This window comes from Temnothorax longispinosus, chromosome 9 (assembly GCF_030848805.1).
Source record: "Temnothorax longispinosus isolate EJ_2023e chromosome 9, Tlon_JGU_v1, whole genome shotgun sequence".
Taxonomy (NCBI): domain Eukaryota; kingdom Metazoa; phylum Arthropoda; class Insecta; order Hymenoptera; family Formicidae; genus Temnothorax; species Temnothorax longispinosus.
Window position 1 is genome coordinate 4,383,216 of NC_092366.1, and position 17,424 is coordinate 4,400,639.

Sequence of the window (17,424 nt, forward strand, 5' to 3'; positions counted from 1 at the left end):
TATCCGTAGCATCCCGCATTCTACGAAAAGATGATAATTGATCCTGACGGCCCTTCACGCCATCACGCGGCCCAAGCCCGCGCTTTCGAAAGTCACGTGTCTCACAGCCTCGTTCGTCGTGCCCATTAGCTACGCCGGTCACGTGACTACGAAATAGCGCCAATCAGAATGAAATCCCATCGTAGATCGTAGATTGCAGCGCGACTGTGCCGGGTGCCGGGCGCACTCCTCGATGGTGCTGGATGGTGCTCGCTGGTAGAGCCCAGATACTACGTATACGAATACTATTACTACGTTCGATCCTAATCCCAGTAAGCCTTTTCCAACGTAGTCGAAGGCAATCATCGTAGGGCGACGTTACGACTTTTGAAGAAGAAGACGAAGAAGAAGAAGAATAATCGTGCGACTAGAGGGAAGCTGCACGAGGAAACGTGAAGAGGAGGCTATCCAACAGGTAAAGAATACGTGTGTATATATATGATGTGTATATATATATATTCTGTTTTCTTTCGCCAATGGTCTGAATGAAAATTTACCGCGTGCGACGTGATCCAATTCGATGTAATAGAAGTTTTCTCAAGACAAACGTGACGATTATTACGTTTCGCCCGAAAATTTCCCTCGACGAATCGAGGCAAGTACGTTTCATTCTCGACCATTGTACAGCTTTTATTCGAGTGAAAACGATAATGCTGAGTCCGCGGTTCCATCGTAGGACGGTCAAAACAGTATAGGAGAATTATTAAGTGCTCTGCGATTAGCTTCGTGACTTCGCGAGATACGCTAACGTTTGTCTCGTGTTACAAGAGGGATCTCGCGTTACGTGAAAAAAGAGCCAGGGGCGGGGTTTGAGTTCGAGAAGAGATTAGGTACAGCGCGATCTGAAGGGGAAGAACGTACCCCGGCGTCTTGAACCAGCTACGATTTCAGGTATAACGTCGGAAGTCGTCGCTGAAACATTCCTATCGGAGATCTGCGAAAGCGCGATTTCCCGCTATCATCTCTCTCTTTTTTTTTTTTTATAAGTTTGCCACGTGGTCGTGTTGGTCATTCTTTATTCAGCTGCGTTAATTATACGTTTACATCGCTCTCGCATTCGTAGAAGTATCGCTGCTGATCGCGCGGGAAAGAGAGAAGCAGTTGATCGGAGAAAAATTTCGAAGGAATGGTTCATCCTTTTTTTTTCTTTTTTTCGGTCGTAAAAACGCCGTTTTTATGACCCCGGCCGGGTGTACCGTTACGGACGAGGGAAAGAGTGCCCGGAAGGTTCGATGGGAAATTCTTGCGGATGAAAAAATCGACAATGCCCCGTGCCCGAGAGGCGTCAGAACACTCCGAGAGACGTCCGACCTTCATGAAAAATAAATGACTACCGTATGTTTGCGGTGTCGTCGCGGGGCAACGAATTCCGACGGACCGATTCCCTGGATTCCCAAGAGGAAGAAAAAGTCTACGGCAGGCAAGAGGGCATCGCGAGACTGGGAAGGGGGGGGGGCTTCATTTGTTCGCGTGAATTTTTCGGGGCGTATTGATCGACTACTGTCCCAATTCTACCAACAATGTAGATGGAATACAGATTCAGGCTGTTTTCGGGGAGGCCTAATGCTAACGATTACATCGATCTGCTTGATACGCGTCCCTAATTTCTCCAACGTTTTTTTTTCCGCCATTTAATCAACGAGACATTTTGACTGCTCGCCGTTTCGAGATTCGAGAGTAAAACGAACCTTGGCTCTGAAGTTTCTACCTGATGTTTCCTGCTGTAACATCTTTTTTTTAGGGATGGGGGGGATTATCTTACCCGGCCGTTGGTTTTGGAGAACAAACGACGTTAGAAACGCGTGGGACACGAAAGTGCACGATTGGAGGGACTATACGATTAAATAGTAAATAACTAGTAAATTAGTTCGGTTTTATTAATTAACTAGGAATTAACTAGTAAATTATTGGCTGATCAGCTTAATTATTTTATTTGATAAGCGCATCAAGAGATCGATGTGAACCGGGCCGTTAGCGCTATTTGCTTATATTCTACATTCTCGTTTTACATCTAACGATCGATAAAGGTGGAATAATAGGTGCTTTCCATTTACATCGAAACTCAGATAATTCTCACTTGTGAGGTCGTTCTATCCTTTTTGGCAATTAATGAATAATAAAGACAGAATGACGACGTCACAAGTGATAATTATTTGAGTTTTGATGTAAATGGAAAGCAACTAATATCGGTTTCAATCCACTTTTTATCTTTCTTCAAATCCTAAGAATTGGAGAATCTTGGAATAAAAATTTCTTATTCTAAAAATAAAAAAAAATAAAAAATAAAAAAAAAGAAAAAGTAGATTGAATTCGAGAAGTTAATCTACATTATAAAAAATGAACGTATAGAGGATTTCTGATAATTTCTGAGGAGGGGGAGGCTCGAGTACTTTTTTTCTGTCCCGTAATCAGTCGACACTCTTGAAAAACTTGGACGACGAATGACACGGGATTTTGTGATTTCTCGCGGTGGATGCCAGATTCTGCGTATTTTTTTTTTACGATGCACTAATAATGGTCCTTCTATTTTATGTAATGTATATGTGAAAAATTAACTTTCGCGTACTGCGATTTTTAATCTCGCCACAATGTGACTCTTTACAAATGTACAAGTCTTTCCTGCTGGAGTCATCATTTTTTCACGCTTGTTGTGCTTACGCTGTCGGCCTTTGTGCTGACCTGTAAATTACAAAACATGTCCGAACTGGTTCGAAGCGGTGCTCGTATAACCTCTATTGTTATAAAGGAAATGGCCTATGCTACGACCTACGTGACCCTCGAGCGCGATTGGTGACGCCTGTACTTTTCAAAGTGAACACCCGGTGAAGTATAACAGAAAAAAAAAAATACGGAATTGCTGATATTGCAATCCTAAAATTGAAAGCGGTATTGAAACGTTCGGCGTAATAACAATAATTTGGTAAAAATTTTTCTGTTACGTATTGTGATATTGGTGTGTTATATCGATCTCGGCGGGAATGCAACATTTATAATGGCTGCATTCCGATATTCACCGTCAGCAATTTTCAGTACTGAAAATCTATAGTATACGTGACATAAAATATAGATTTGCAGTTACTGACAGTGAATATCGGAATGCAGCCAATATATGTTACATTCTAATACTGTATGTATCAATATATATATGTATATTTTATATATTAATATAAAATTGACATATTGTGTGTATTAATACATTAAATACATATATTGATAAAAAAAGTATGTATTACACATTTAATACATCAATAAATAAAGTATTTATTATATATTAATACATATATTAATAAAAGAAGTACGTATTACACGTTAATACATAAATCAATAAATGAGGTACATACTATATGTTAATACATACATTAATAAGTAAAGTACGTATAATATATTAATATATACTTTATATTAACATGTGTTTTGTATTAACGTATGCTTTATCTGTAAATATATAAGGTGCGTTTTATATATTGCTATTAAATAATATAAAATATGAAAATGGTTTGCGAGAAGGGTTGTAGTCAGTTCAGAGAGCATTTTGTTCTTTTTTAATTTTTCGAATTATCAGAGATTGAACACATTTTCTATTTTCTCGGTTGTCTCTTTTTATCGACATTATTTATTAATTTTTCCAGCGTCTTGGTCATTTAGACAAAAATGTCTCAAAGGGGCGGAGGGAAAGGAAGAGCGAGCCGTGGGCGAGCTACCCAAAAGCCGGCAGGTTCTACGCCTCAGGAGCAACATCTTCCGCATGCTCAAGTTCCATCGACCAGTGGAGCTGTTCGCAGACCAGGAACCCAACAAGCGGTATATGTTAACAATATATATGTTATTACGATATATTAACGTACAATGACATGAGAATTTGACTTAAAAGTGTGGCTACAAGTGAATTTATATTGAAGAAATGGAATATTAACTTGTTTACCATTTTATTTCATATGCAATCTTTATGCAAGGCTAATAATAAGGTGAATTATGTTGTATAACGTACATTTAACCCTCCGGAGGCAGACGCCGGTCACTCCTGATTCATGCCTTGACTCTGTTTTGTTTAGACTGTACATACATCTCTTGCAAGGGGAGTTTTTAGAATTTGGAAAACTAATTATACCATCGCAAATCTGTTGTCTCAAACTGATACCAAACCATGAGGTTCTAATTATTTAACGTAAAACCTCTATACTCTTTTATTATCCTTTTTTTTCTGAATTTTTCTTCTAAACGAGAAACCTTTCCCTTAGAAAACTCTCCTTAAACGGGAAATCCTCCTCTTGATCGAGGACTTCGTGGAATGACGGCAATCGGAATCGAACCACGGATCTTTCAGTTGCTAATCTTTAGCTGACACATGGAGCCACGCGTCATCCCAAGAAGAGCTTTTTTGTGCTCTAAACAAAAAAAAACAAATAACTGGCCTCCGAGGGGTTAATAGATGTTCAAAATAATTAAGCAATTTTTTATTATAATTATATACGGAAACATGCATTCTTAAAAATGTTTGCTGTTGATGTTACATGTATAAATGTTACATTTTCTAAAGAACGATTCTATTGCACGAGTATAAGTTGTACAAGCATTACTGACAAAGAAAGATATTACAATCTTATAAAATGTTCTCTAGTTTATTCCATGATTCACATTAGTGACATTTGCAAATACTTGTAAGATTGGTTTAACATTAATAATCGTTTTAAAATTATGAATCGTTTTTTTTTATCTTTGTGCAAAACAAGACACTACTATGATCTTCAACCAAGTTTAGTAGTGAGTATAAAATATTTGCAGTTAAATGCACTTTTTCTGAAAGTCTATATAGGGTGATTCTAACTGAGCTGGGCTAACTCTTTTCTAAAAAAAAAATATATGATTCTATTTCTAAAAAAGTGCAGTTGCATCTTGCAAGTATACATTGTGTGAAAGAATATATCCGTATATCAATATGAAATATATCGATATATTAATATATATATATATTTAAAATGATAGGTCTTACTAAACAGTGAGATTTTTTCTATCACTTTTTTTTGTATCTTGATCAATCTTGATTTAGAAAAGAGCTATAACTTAGTCAGTTACTAAAATCACCTATTATATTCGCACTGTTAGATTTTAACAAAAGTATTGCTTGTATCAGTGTTTCATTAGTTTGCTATTAAAATTTTTTATTTTATATGATATAAACTATGCTGTATTAATATACTGATTACATTTGTAAAAAGTTGGTATTGTGCTTGTATTAACTTTCCATATGCACGTTTTTTCGATATCTTCCTGGTGCATACGTGAGTCAGTCATGTTTGACGCTATTTTTCCCTACCTTAAAGTATTTTTAAAAAATTGGAAAACATTCACAAAACATCTGTCTGCATTGTAGTTGACGATTTTATAGTCAGTTTGACGAACATGGTTTATTTAATATTTTCTGGCAGGCTTGCAAGTTTTACAGTTACGAACAGATATTTTGACTCGGTGCAAACTCGCGTTTGCACACGGAAGATTAATTTAATTTTATGTACGTTTCTGTATAATGCCTTAAACGCAACTTAATATCTATGATAACAATTATTATTTCTTTATCTTCTGTCAGAGCACAGGACGCGGTTTAAGTGCTCAACGCGTTGGTGAGAAAGGCGATGGCGCAGCGGTTGCACAGATAGGGAGAGGCGTGGAGCGACTTGGAATACAATCTACTGGTATATTTTATTACTTCAGATTTATTCTACACAAAACACAACACAATACGTATATTTTATATTATACGTATTGTGTTATGTTTTGTGTAGAAGACTTTTACATACTTTTTTAATACCATCCTTTTTAAGCATAAAATTATATTATACATGAGATTTTTGGTCATACTTTTTCTCATATTACTATGAGGCTGACACCGATGCATAAATATTTGATGGTACCATATAAATGATATAAGTATACGCGCTTTGTATGACACTGTATTTTAGATTTTTTTGTGGCTTTACATTTTTATAATCTAAATACTTTAGCAATTTATACTATTGTAGACATGTTTTTTTAGATATAAAACCACAATTCTTTTTTTGCGTAGCCAGTGGCAGTGGAGATGTTGCGGCTGGTGCCGGTGCTGTAGTTGCGTCAGTTGGACGAGGTTCAGCCCGCGGGAAAAGAATCTTATCCGCAGATATAATTACAAAGCCGAGCCACGTAGATAACAAAAAAGGTGAGCAATAATAGTAGTTTAATGAATTGATAATCCTTAATTTATTAATTTAACAAACTGTAAAGTAAATTTACTTCGTGTCTTCCGTTTTTAAATATCTTATTGTGTATTTATTCTTTGTAGAATATTATTTTGTTTTTGTTTTTCTTTCTAGTCTTTCTTTTAAATTTTATATCTTCCATGTTCACAAATTTTCCAACATTATTTCTCGATATAACTTTCTAGAGCATTCTATATTTGATATCAGTATTTAAATAAATATATATGTTGCATGTATTGTGTTATGAGTAGCGATCGTGGCGCAGAGAATGTGCGTTGCTCTAATGAATCAAAGATCCGAGTTCAAATTCAACTAAAATCATCGGTTTTTATTTGGTCGCCACCTTTTGGAAGGTGATGTCAACTTACCGAGAGTATCTTGCTACGAGAATCCCTCTGAAGAGGGAACCGACTCTCTAGATTGGAGGTTGAGAAGTAGGTTAATCTACTGCCAGAAAACAAATCTTGTCTCAAAACCTCAAAACTTTAAGAAGGTCCGCGTCCATCTTGAACTGTAGTATCGTTGGATGGATGGATGGATGGATATATGTATTACATACATAATTTTTATTTTGTCTTAATAAAATTAAATTTTCTTACAATTTCGATATTTCTCAGGTGTATCTGGCATTCGCAAAGTGCTCCAAGTGAATTATTTCAAATTACTGAAGGAGACTGATTGGGCCCTTTATCAATATCACGTCGATTTTGCGCCCGAAGAAGATCACACAGGTGTGCGTAAAGCTTTACTCAGAGTGCATCAAAAGACTCTCGGTGCATATATCTTTGACGGCACTCTACTGTACACAAGTCACCGAATGTCCGATGTAAGTAGCAAATGTATAGCTTCGTATGATGCAATATGCATCTCTTGGATGTCGTTTATGTATCTTCTCAAGCGTATGTTTTCAAATATAATTGAAATATTTTAGCGAATGGTATTTACCTCAATCAGACAATCAAATAACCAGCCTGTTACGATTACCGTACGTCTTGTTGGTGATATGCTAGTAGGAGATGCTCATTATATCCAGTTCTTTAACATAATCATGAGAAAATGTTACGAGCAACTAAATCTACAATTAGTCGGTCGCAATTATTTCGATCCTGAGAACAAGGTAAGTACATTTACAAATGCATTGTTGGTCAGAGAAAACTCGATGCTCATGAAATAATTGTTTCGTCGTGTAAATACAGGTCGTCTTGCCGGAATTTAGATTGGAATTGTGGCCAGGATACGTATCATCTATTCGTCAACATGAACGAGATATCTTAATGTGTGTCGAGATAACGAGTAAAGTTATGCGATTGGAAACAATGCTAGACATCCTAAATCAGTGTTATAGGGTCGACAATCATAGATACAAAGTAAGTTATATTTTCTCTTAGAATTGCTTAGATTTTTGCCGGAATGTTTGTGAAAATAACTCATCTTTTCTGTCAAGAAAGGCTTACATTACAAGAAAGCATGTAAGCATTGTAGTTTCCACATTGTAGCCATACTTGAATTACAAACGAGTAATCATGTCAGTTTTTTCTACTACACAAATTCAACATATCTCTACAGTAAGGAAACAAGAGCTTCAAATGAAATCATCAATGTACAAGGTGTACTGATAATTATCGTATCTCCTCTCGTGAACAGGTAGAGTGAATTGAACTGAGCAGAAAAATCCTTTATCGTTTTGCGAATTTCTCGATAATTAATGAGGAATTAATTAATAAAAATTAGCGAATAAGCGTGCATTCGCACGATTCAGCGTCAATAGACAGCCACGCATTATTTGCTAGACGCACGTTTTTCCCCAAAGCTTTGTAATAACTTGCACGTGCGTAACAACTGCAATCATCGCGTGAGGCTGTTTCTTCTCGCCGAATCGCGTGAACATTGATTTGTGGATCTTCATTAATTATTAAGAAACTCGCAAAGCAGGTAAAAAAAGGGTTTTTTATTCAGTTCAACTCTACCTACGTACGAGAGCCACGAGAGATAGTACGATAATCAAATACTCTGTATAGATACCCTGTATCTATTTTACTTTCAATTTTATTATAATTCTTTGTAATAAGTATTTTCATGTTTTCTCGGTTACGCCGTGAAAATAAATTAAACATGTATGTGTATCTGTGTTTGCAGGAAAATTTCGCTAAAGCTGTGATCAATACGGTAGTTCTTACTGATTATAACAACAATACATACCGTATTGAAGACGTAGATTTTTTGACTACTCCTAGCAACGAATTTGAGTTTAAAGGCGATAAAATAACATACGTAGATTATTATAAAAATAAATACGATATCAGGATTGGAAATCTTAAACAGCCAATGCTTGTGTCGAGATCCAAAACGAGAGATCGACAAGCTGCAGATCCGGCCCAGAACCTCGTTTATTTAGTGCCCGAATTATGTCGTGCAACAGGTACGTTATACTATTGTTTTATTGGCAACTTTTCAATTTATCCTTATTTCTTCGTTAATTTTTTCGTTGTCTTCGAATTTAACAGCGAAAAAATGTTGCCTTTTTTGATGATATTTATGAAGTTATTAACCTTATAAGTATATCTTTTGCCTATTTGATCTTTATATTGTGATATTATTGTGATTTGCAGGTTTAACCGACGATATGAGGGAAAATTTCAGACTCATGAAGGGTTTGGCTGAAGAGACGCGTGTCGATCCTGGAAAGCGTATGAATAGATTAATCAGATTTAATAGAAGACTTCATGAAGTACCTGCTATTAGGCAAGAGTTAGCCCAATGGAACCTGCAGCTAGATAACAAGCTGCTTGATATTCCCGCGCGCGAGTTAGCTGCTGAGAGACTCTTCTTCGGCGGAAATATAGTTGCCAATGCCGATAATGGCGATTGGACGAGAACTATGCAAAATAAGAAATGCGTAATTGCTCCAGCATTACATAATTGGGTCTTCGTAGTTACGCAAAGAGATGAGAAAGTCGCCAAGGTATTGCTGAATCAAGACTGAATACCGCTACAAATTATTAAATACATAGATAAATTTTAATTTATATATAAATTTATTATTAATAGTATTTATATATTTGTTTATTATAAATAGTAAATTCTTTCTTTTAGTTACGTGTATGTAACTAAAAAAAATAATAATTTTGATAAAATGTTGATTTCCTGTAAATCAATGTTTTGAATATTATACATGATATTGCAAACTCTTATTAAAATGCATATTGATCAAATATTGAGTTTTTATTTTAATTGATAATATTTTTTTTTCAGAATTTCATATCCCTTGTAATGAAAGTAGCAGCAGGAATATCATTTGATGTGAAATTGCCGACAACAGAAGTTATCGCCGATGATAGACCAGGCTCGTATAGCGAAAAGCTGGAACAAATTCTAAGCAAGCGGGTACCACAAATGGTGTTTTGCGTAGTATCGAACAATCGCAGCGATCGCTACTCGGCGATCAAGAAGAAGTGCTGTGTGGACCGGCCTGTGCCATCGCAGGTCTGCATGTCGAGGACGATGTCACATAAAAATGTCACGTCTATCGCCACAAAAATAGCAATACAGATGAACTGTAAATTAGGCGGGGCACCGTGGTTCGTAGAAATTCCGTTGGAAGGGATGATGATGATTGGATTCGACGTTTGCCACGACACAGCAGTGAAAAACAAAGATTTCGGTGAGTATTAGAATTCTTGAAGTTTACAATCTCACACAAAACAGAGTAACGCGAAATTGCAACATGTAATATTTAGAGATATGCGAACTATTCGAAAATTTCGAATCTAGATGATTCGAATAAGAATCATACATATTGTCAAATTTACAAAATCAATTCCCCGTTAATAACCAAATACGACTATGTTAATAGATACATTCAGTGAATGCATTCAGTATTATAAAACCGCTCACAGAGTGGCTAAATAGCAATCAAAAAGTATATTTTTAATTTTTAACATGTTTTGTGACCCTATCAAATTGTTAGTGAATATGCGTAAAAAAATAGTAAGCTACGAGTACTGAAAGCAAAATGAACTATATTATTTTATTTTATTTTCTATTATATGGGGCATTTCATGCCAAATCGACCTGGGTTTGACCCTCGACCTCTCGGATTTGGTCGGCGGTTTTTTATGTTATTGTTCCCACTTTAAAATGCACTCAATTTTTTTTTTTTTTTTTTATTGTTTGATCTAAAGTGGGCCGGCGTTCGCTTCTAATTTTTTCGAACTTTTTTCGAGCTTTTTTCGAAAAAAATATTGAAAAAAATTAGAAGCAGACGTCAGTCACTGTAGGCTGTTGCTTGAACATTTTTGTATATAACACAGGATTTTTGAGAATTTTTTCAGATTTTTCCAACGCGATTTTTTTTATTTTGGAAAATCACTTCAAAAAAATTTGAAAAAATTCTCAAAAAAAAATTAAAATATTCTATTATCCATGTGTTAAAATTTAACCTAATAATAATTATATTGTTAATTAAAAATTATATTCCAACAATTCGATTCGAATGAAATCTTGTCGATTCGATTCGAATTCGAAAGAGGAAATAAAATTTGATTCAATTTGACTCGACATAAAAAATTTTTGATTCGCACGTCTCTAATGTAATTATAGCTTTTTTAATTAATCTTCAAATTTTCCTAAATTAACTGTCGATTTTTGTCGCCATATTTTAACGTTGCGATACAAGGTTTCTTAATTTATCTTGGATCAATTATATCTTAGAGGAAAAACGTGGAAAGTAGCGAATTCGGGCGCTTGCACTAGTGCACACTGAGTGCGTACCTTAGGCTTGTTCTTAATCAATTGTTATATTTACAGATCATCTTAATTAGTCTATAAAATGATTTGTACAGCATCCATATAGATATTACAGATTTTTTTTGCTAAAAAGTTTTTAAATGTGTATTTAAGCAACTTTAAATATAAGAATAGATTATAAACAAGCCTTATATAGTGCGCACTCAGTGTGCACCAGTGCAAGCGTCCGAATTCGCTATAAGATACAATCTTATTTTTTAAATGTATAAAATATAAATGCGCTCTCTAGAATTCATTATCGAATCTTCTCGATTTTGTCAATCTCTTCTCGTTAATCTCTCCTTGTTAATTGTGATTCGTTATTGCAGGTGCTACAGTGGCTACTCTGAATAAACAGATGACAAAGTACTTCAGCGCGGTAAGCGCGCACGAAACCGGCGAGGAACTGTCGAATGATCTCTCCGATAACATCTGCAAGGCCGCACAGATGTACTACGCGCAGAACAAATATCTGCCGGCGTACATTGTGATTTATCGCGACGGTGTCGGTGAGGGTCAGATCGCGCAAGTGATGGACCGTGAAGTTGGACAGATAACGAAGAGGCTCGACGGGTTGTACGGCGGTCCGAACAAATACAAGATGGCTTTTATAATCGTGACGAAGCGGCTAAACACACGATTCTTTTACAACAACGATAATCCGGCCCCAGGCACGATAGTTGACGACGTCATTACAAGCCCGATCAAGTACGATTTCTTCATCGTATCGCAGAAGGTGCGACAGGGCACGGTAACGCCTACCTCGTACAATGTCATTTACGACACTCTCGGCTTAGACCCCGATAAGATACAACGTATGACGTACAAACTGACCCATATGTATTACAATTGTTCAAACACCGTTAGAGTACCGGCACCCTGTCACTATGCTCACAAGCTGGCGTTCCTGGTGAGTAAGTTCATTCACCGGGCGCCGAACTCTCAACTACAAAACACGTTGTACTTTTTGTAATCTCGCATTTGGTAGTGTTATACTATTTCATTCTTTTTTTTTTCAGTTTTGTACGTATTATCTCTTACTTTTACTTTTCTTTTATTACATTTAAGACAGATTACTTACAGGAGCGAAGTTTTATTTTCACGATGATTTGAGATCTCGGAGGGGTTGGGACTCTAAAAGAAAAAAACCAAGTGTAATAGTATTTTTATTACTCTTGAAATAACGCTGCTATGAAATAATACTTTATGATAAAAAAGTAATTTTTTTTACATTAACATTAATATGAAACATTATTTAGAAAAGAAGTTAAATAAGCACGAAACTGGAATGTAATTGGTATCTATCGACAGCTATTTTAGCGCCCTGACTTCTCGGACAATTTTTAAGTCTCCGCGTTGTAATATTGAAATGAACCATTATATAAGACTCATTTATTTTTCATATAATATCATGATTGAATATAATATTGATATTCAATACGACTGCAGTAACTTGAGATTACACAGGGTTCTATCGCATTATTATCGAATTATCGATAATGAATTTTCCGCGATTTTATGTGATATCAGTACTTATTCCTAAGAGAGCCATTCCATGTTATTTCTGTATGTTGTTGTAATCATTGATTTTGGAATCTTTCTTTCATTTTTTGGACGCGATGCTACGTTCAAGCAAATGAAACTGATCTATTATGTTAGTTACCATAATCCAATAGTAGGAATTTTAGTTTCACCTTTTGTATACCAAAGTTACATTTATAAACTATATTTCTTTCGATTTCAGATTTTATAAATGTAAAGAGATGATTTATAAGATATACATTTCTATTGTTTTTTTTTTCTTTTTTTTTTTTTAATGTGCATAGTTTTAATTGCATTACGAGTAAGGAATGTTTTTAACGGCACCGATGAAAAATATTGTAACTGCACTTCTGAGTATAGCTACAATTTTGTCCACGGAAAAAAATGATGTATCAACAGCATCAGTGTTATTGAGATGAAATTTATTAATGCAATATCAATATTGGTGAACAAAAAATACCAGATAATTGTTTTAATAATTTAAACATTTGGTCCAATAATATCCAATTAAGAATTATTTGTGCTATTATACTATTTATGCTTGTGGCAGCCCGTGACGTCGACATTTAATCAAGAGACACGGTAGTGTCTCACGCAAAGTACACGCGGAGCGAGACCGACCGTGACTCTTACGCGACGCGACGATTTGCGAGTGTTGAAACAACTTATTTTTTTCTGTGTTCAAATTCAATCAAATTGCAGGAATAAAGTGTCTAAAAGCATTCAAAAGAAAGCAAACTTTTCCATCCATATTTGAATCTATTTTTAAGACAAAAAGACAAGTTTTTTTTTTAAGAAGTTGGTTGACATTTTTTATCAGTGTCAACGAATCCACTTCTAAAATTAATAATTGCTTTCCATTTACACTCAAGTGATATGATACTACGTTTATACGAGCGTTACTTCTGTAATAACTTACGATAATTCCTTCGCGTAAACGTAGTATGAGTCACTCGGTTATGTGAGTATTTTATACTCAGGTAAGATAAGTCATTTTGTACTTACCTGCTTATTTTTGTGACAGAGCTATCGCATAACAATACAGATTCGTAGTATCACTTTTAATGTGAATCTATTAGATTCATTAAAGCACACGGTCTCGATTGAGGATAAAATCTTGCTTGCCAGCATGCAAAAAGAACGTGCATTGAACTGAGTTATGACGTCACAAACGAGAATTATCTGAGTTTTGAAATAGAAAGAAACTATTCTTAAAAAAAATGAAATAGAATAGAAAATGGTGTTCATTTCGAAATTGAATTATTACAGCAGGAAATATCTTATTTGTTTTAGTGATTAAATTAACTTTCCATTATAATATAAAATTTCTCTATTTTCGACAATTAATACTCACAAATTTTTTCGAATTACGACATTAGGGCATTCTTCTATTTTTCAAGATTTGATAAGTGTATCGATGTTGTCGATATTATAGTAATGTATAATGAAATAAATCATATACGTATACATATGGTGTATTTTCTGAACTTTATAGATGTGTCATGCAATCATTGCATAGCTCGTCCGTGATGCTTTGTTAAATATATTTTAACAAGCCTAAAAATTGAGTCGAGGATACTTTACTGTTTTATCTTTTATTCTATGATCTGGGATAGACAAAATTCGTGTATACGAAATACACAGTGTGATTCTCTGTGCCAGAAAAACGATCTTTTCTTCTAGCAAAAATTACTTTCAAGCAATAGCTTCAAATGAGAGCAATTTGAAGCTAAAAGCTAATGAATGAACGTTCTAAGGCTGCATTCAGATATTCACTGCCAGTACTGAAAATCTATAGTGTACGTGACTATAGATTTTCAGTACTGGCAGTGAATATCTGAACGCAGTCTTGAGTCACGCATGAATCAGTGGCGGCGCTAGAGAGAACAGTTTTATTATTTTTCTAAAGATTTCATTACAACTTTGTATAATACTTCGTATAATATCGTTCAATGCGCGCTTGTAATTCGTGAATCCTTAGAACGCTCGTTTATTAGCTTCAAATTGCGAGGAACAACAGTTGCTTCTTCTGATACAGAGAATTGCATTGCTTAAATTCCGAAACACTACTTATATACAAATTTAATATCAGTGTTCGCGATTATCGTAAAAACTTGTTGAGTGGATGCTGATACAGGATCAAATAAGGAAAGAATAAAACACAGCTTTGTTTCAAATGGTCCTGTTACAGACATTGTACAAAGTACATGTTGTCCTTGAGATGTCGGTAAGCATAAAATCACCACTTTTCGGTGGTTGCACCTCCCCAGCTTTGAGCGGCTGGAGGTGCGACGGGTGTCGACCACTCCTCCGGAGGCTGAACACACAACAATACCGTAATTTATTGTCTTGTTTAATGCATATGTAAGTCACGGTGGAAAGAAAGTACCTTCCATCATGATGTAAGTTATAAGTATCAAGGAATATGTTTTATAAATATATAAAGTAATGTGTCAGAATAATAAATTGGAAAAGCAGTAAGATTGACTAAATTGAGTGAGTCGAGAATAAATCTGATGCGAACGTCTCACCTGGGCAGCCCAATCACCGCTGGGTTGGAATGGCTGCGTGGCACCGGCCACTGGGGGAATAGGAGCGGCTGCTGGCGGTGCTACGTCATCGGCCCAGTTCTCGGTGGGCACTGCGGTCGTCTCGACCTCGTTCACCCAGCCAGGCTCCGGAGCAGGAGCAGTCTCCACCGGACCCGTGAATTCCTTCGGCGGCGGCGCGATCTCCTTCGCAGCCTGTTCTTCTTTCTCTGCCTGGAAAGAAGACGTTTCGCAACCTGTTATCGATCGCGGAGCTACGCACGCGGAAGCGCGTCGTGGAATATTCGTTCGATCTTTGTCAGAAAAGATTAAGCCTTAAAAAAACCAACAGATTTGTTTCTGGATCCTATTGTCTCATCATTGCGATAAACTTAAAACGGTAGTATGGGGAAATTAGTAGAGAGTGAGAGAAGATTGCACAGACCTCCTCGGGATCTCTGTAGAAGAAGAGATCGACCACCACGTCCCACTTAGTCTCGCGCGGAATAGATCCCCTCAGGCGCAGCACTTCCCTGGCGAGCAGCCACCACATTAAACCAACTGTGTGCAGACTCTTGGTGTTGCAAGGAATCGCAATGTCTACGAAACGCAGCGGCGAGTCGGTGTTGCAGAATGCGATAACTGGGATATTTACGTAACTCGCCTCGGTGATGGGCTGATGGTCGGTGGACGGATCCGTGACGATCAACAAGCGTGGTTCACGGAAGGCAGCCTAGAAACAAAAAAGTTGGCAAAAATTATGCTGCACTTAAATCATTTTTCGAGCTATCCAATGATATCGAAACAAAATCAGAAAAGATTAAGCCAAATAAACCAACAAGTGTCAATTCTGGAATTAAGTGTTTCATCACTTTAATTTTTAGTACTGTAAATCTAACAATAAGTTAAACGGGACGTTTGCTAATTTTTTCACCTGGATTTGATTGGTGAATGCACCTGGGGTGAAACGTCCGGCGATAGGGGTGGCACCGGTGTGAGCCGCAAATTTCAGCACAGCTCTTTGACCCGAATGACGGCAGCTGATGACAAAAACTTCACTGGGGTGCTCGATGGCGACGATGGCACGAGCTGCGAGCAGTAGCTTCTCCCAGGTGTGGCGAAGATTGATGACATTTACACCAGCACCTAAAAAAAACGTAAAAAAAAGCATGAAAATTGTGATTAGCGTATGCTAAGAAATCTAAATTACATTTAAAGCGTATACAGATTACTTGCCATCGACTCTCTTCTTATAGACATACTGCTCCATTTGGAAGTTGACGTTTTCGGCACCCAGGTGGGTGCCGGCAGCCAACATTTTGGTGACATCGTCCTCCTTGAGGGCCAATACGTCTAAACCTCCTGACATTTTAACGTTGTGGTTGAATTACGAGTCAACCTGAAACAAGATTTTATTTTTAACTTATTACACTTTGGAAGAAGGTACTGCTACGTTAAATGTATTTTTCAACAACTTTCTTTTGCAACCGGTAGAAGGACCAAGTAATTTTATCATCAATTAACTTTACAAATAAAACGTACAAATTTTTCCCTTTATTCCAATTCTAAAGCCCGCACAAGTTTATTGAAAAATGGTAATAATATTTAAGTAACTAATAGTTATTATGGTATATATGAGAAGAATTTAACTTAGAAGAATTTACGGTTTCAAATTCGCAAATTAATACAATAAAACAAAATATAAAATTATGTCTTATTTATTGTAACTGGAGTGAAACATAACCTCAAAACCGAAAGTAATATACATCGATCTACCATTTGATTTGACAAAACATTTTTCTAACTATTACTCAATATCTCAGCCCTCCTACTGCCTAAACTCACGAAATCCAAAAATTAACTCCGAAACCACGCATGAGGAAAACGCATGTGGAAAATTATACCGCGTGCCACGTGCATCAGAGATACATCTTCGCCAAACTAATTACAAACAATTGTCAGTAAAGAACATTTTATTTTAAAAAGAATCTTGGAAATGCTCGTGCTTCGAACATTTCTATCCGGCTGAATTGGTTACCCGAAAATTATCGAAATATCACGGTATCGTGACGGGACTCACGTTATGAGATGCCACTAGGAGACTCCATACAGGAAAGAAAGTCGGAAGTTGAGCGTTCATACGTCTCCACGCGTGGGCGTCGTGAATCAAAACAGCTGTTATTTTTAAACAAGCTAAAATATAATATAGAAGAGGATTACCAAAAGAAAGCGCGAAAAAATATCAGTCATATTTAGGGCGATGGAAAAGTGATTTTTAACAATAAATTTTGACGATA

General features: G+C 36.2%; 2 protein-coding genes across 8 annotated transcripts; one reads left to right on the forward strand and one right to left on the reverse strand.

The window, feature by feature from the left end:
- The first annotated feature begins 201 nt into the window (after window positions 1–201).
- Window positions 202–14,066, forward strand: LOC139819684 (piwi-like protein Siwi). 7 transcript variants are annotated; one of them, XM_071789249.1, is made up of 13 exons: window positions 202–454; window positions 3,669–3,840; window positions 3,993–4,004; window positions 4,770–4,800; window positions 5,624–5,729; window positions 6,101–6,232; window positions 6,890–7,098; window positions 7,204–7,389; window positions 7,469–7,639; window positions 8,409–8,691; window positions 8,882–9,234; window positions 9,525–9,933; window positions 11,387–14,066. In XM_071789249.1, exons 2-13 carry the CDS (start codon window positions 3,785–3,787, stop codon window positions 12,028–12,030), a joined length of 2,592 nt encoding a protein of 863 aa, XP_071645350.1. In that variant the 5' UTR covers window positions 202–454; window positions 3,669–3,784; the 3' UTR covers window positions 12,031–14,066. The 7 variants fall into 7 exon arrangements, with proteins under 7 accessions (XP_071645350.1, XP_071645347.1, XP_071645349.1 ...); XM_071789250.1 differs by lacking the exon at window positions 202–454 and adding an exon at window positions 2,184–2,959; XM_071789246.1 differs by lacking the exon at window positions 4,770–4,800.
- Window positions 14,067–14,765: 699 nt separating this feature from the next.
- Sta (stubarista 40S ribosomal protein SA) lies at window positions 14,766–17,331 on the reverse strand. Its single transcript, XM_071789254.1, has 6 exons — window positions 17,208–17,331; window positions 16,364–16,526; window positions 16,062–16,273; window positions 15,573–15,860; window positions 15,131–15,361; window positions 14,766–14,916 (listed from the first exon to the last, which is right to left on the reverse strand). Exons 2-6 carry the CDS (start codon window positions 16,494–16,496, stop codon window positions 14,839–14,841), a joined length of 942 nt encoding a protein of 313 aa, XP_071645355.1. The 5' UTR covers window positions 16,497–16,526; window positions 17,208–17,331; the 3' UTR covers window positions 14,766–14,838.
- Between the last annotated feature and the right edge of the window lie 93 nt (window positions 17,332–17,424).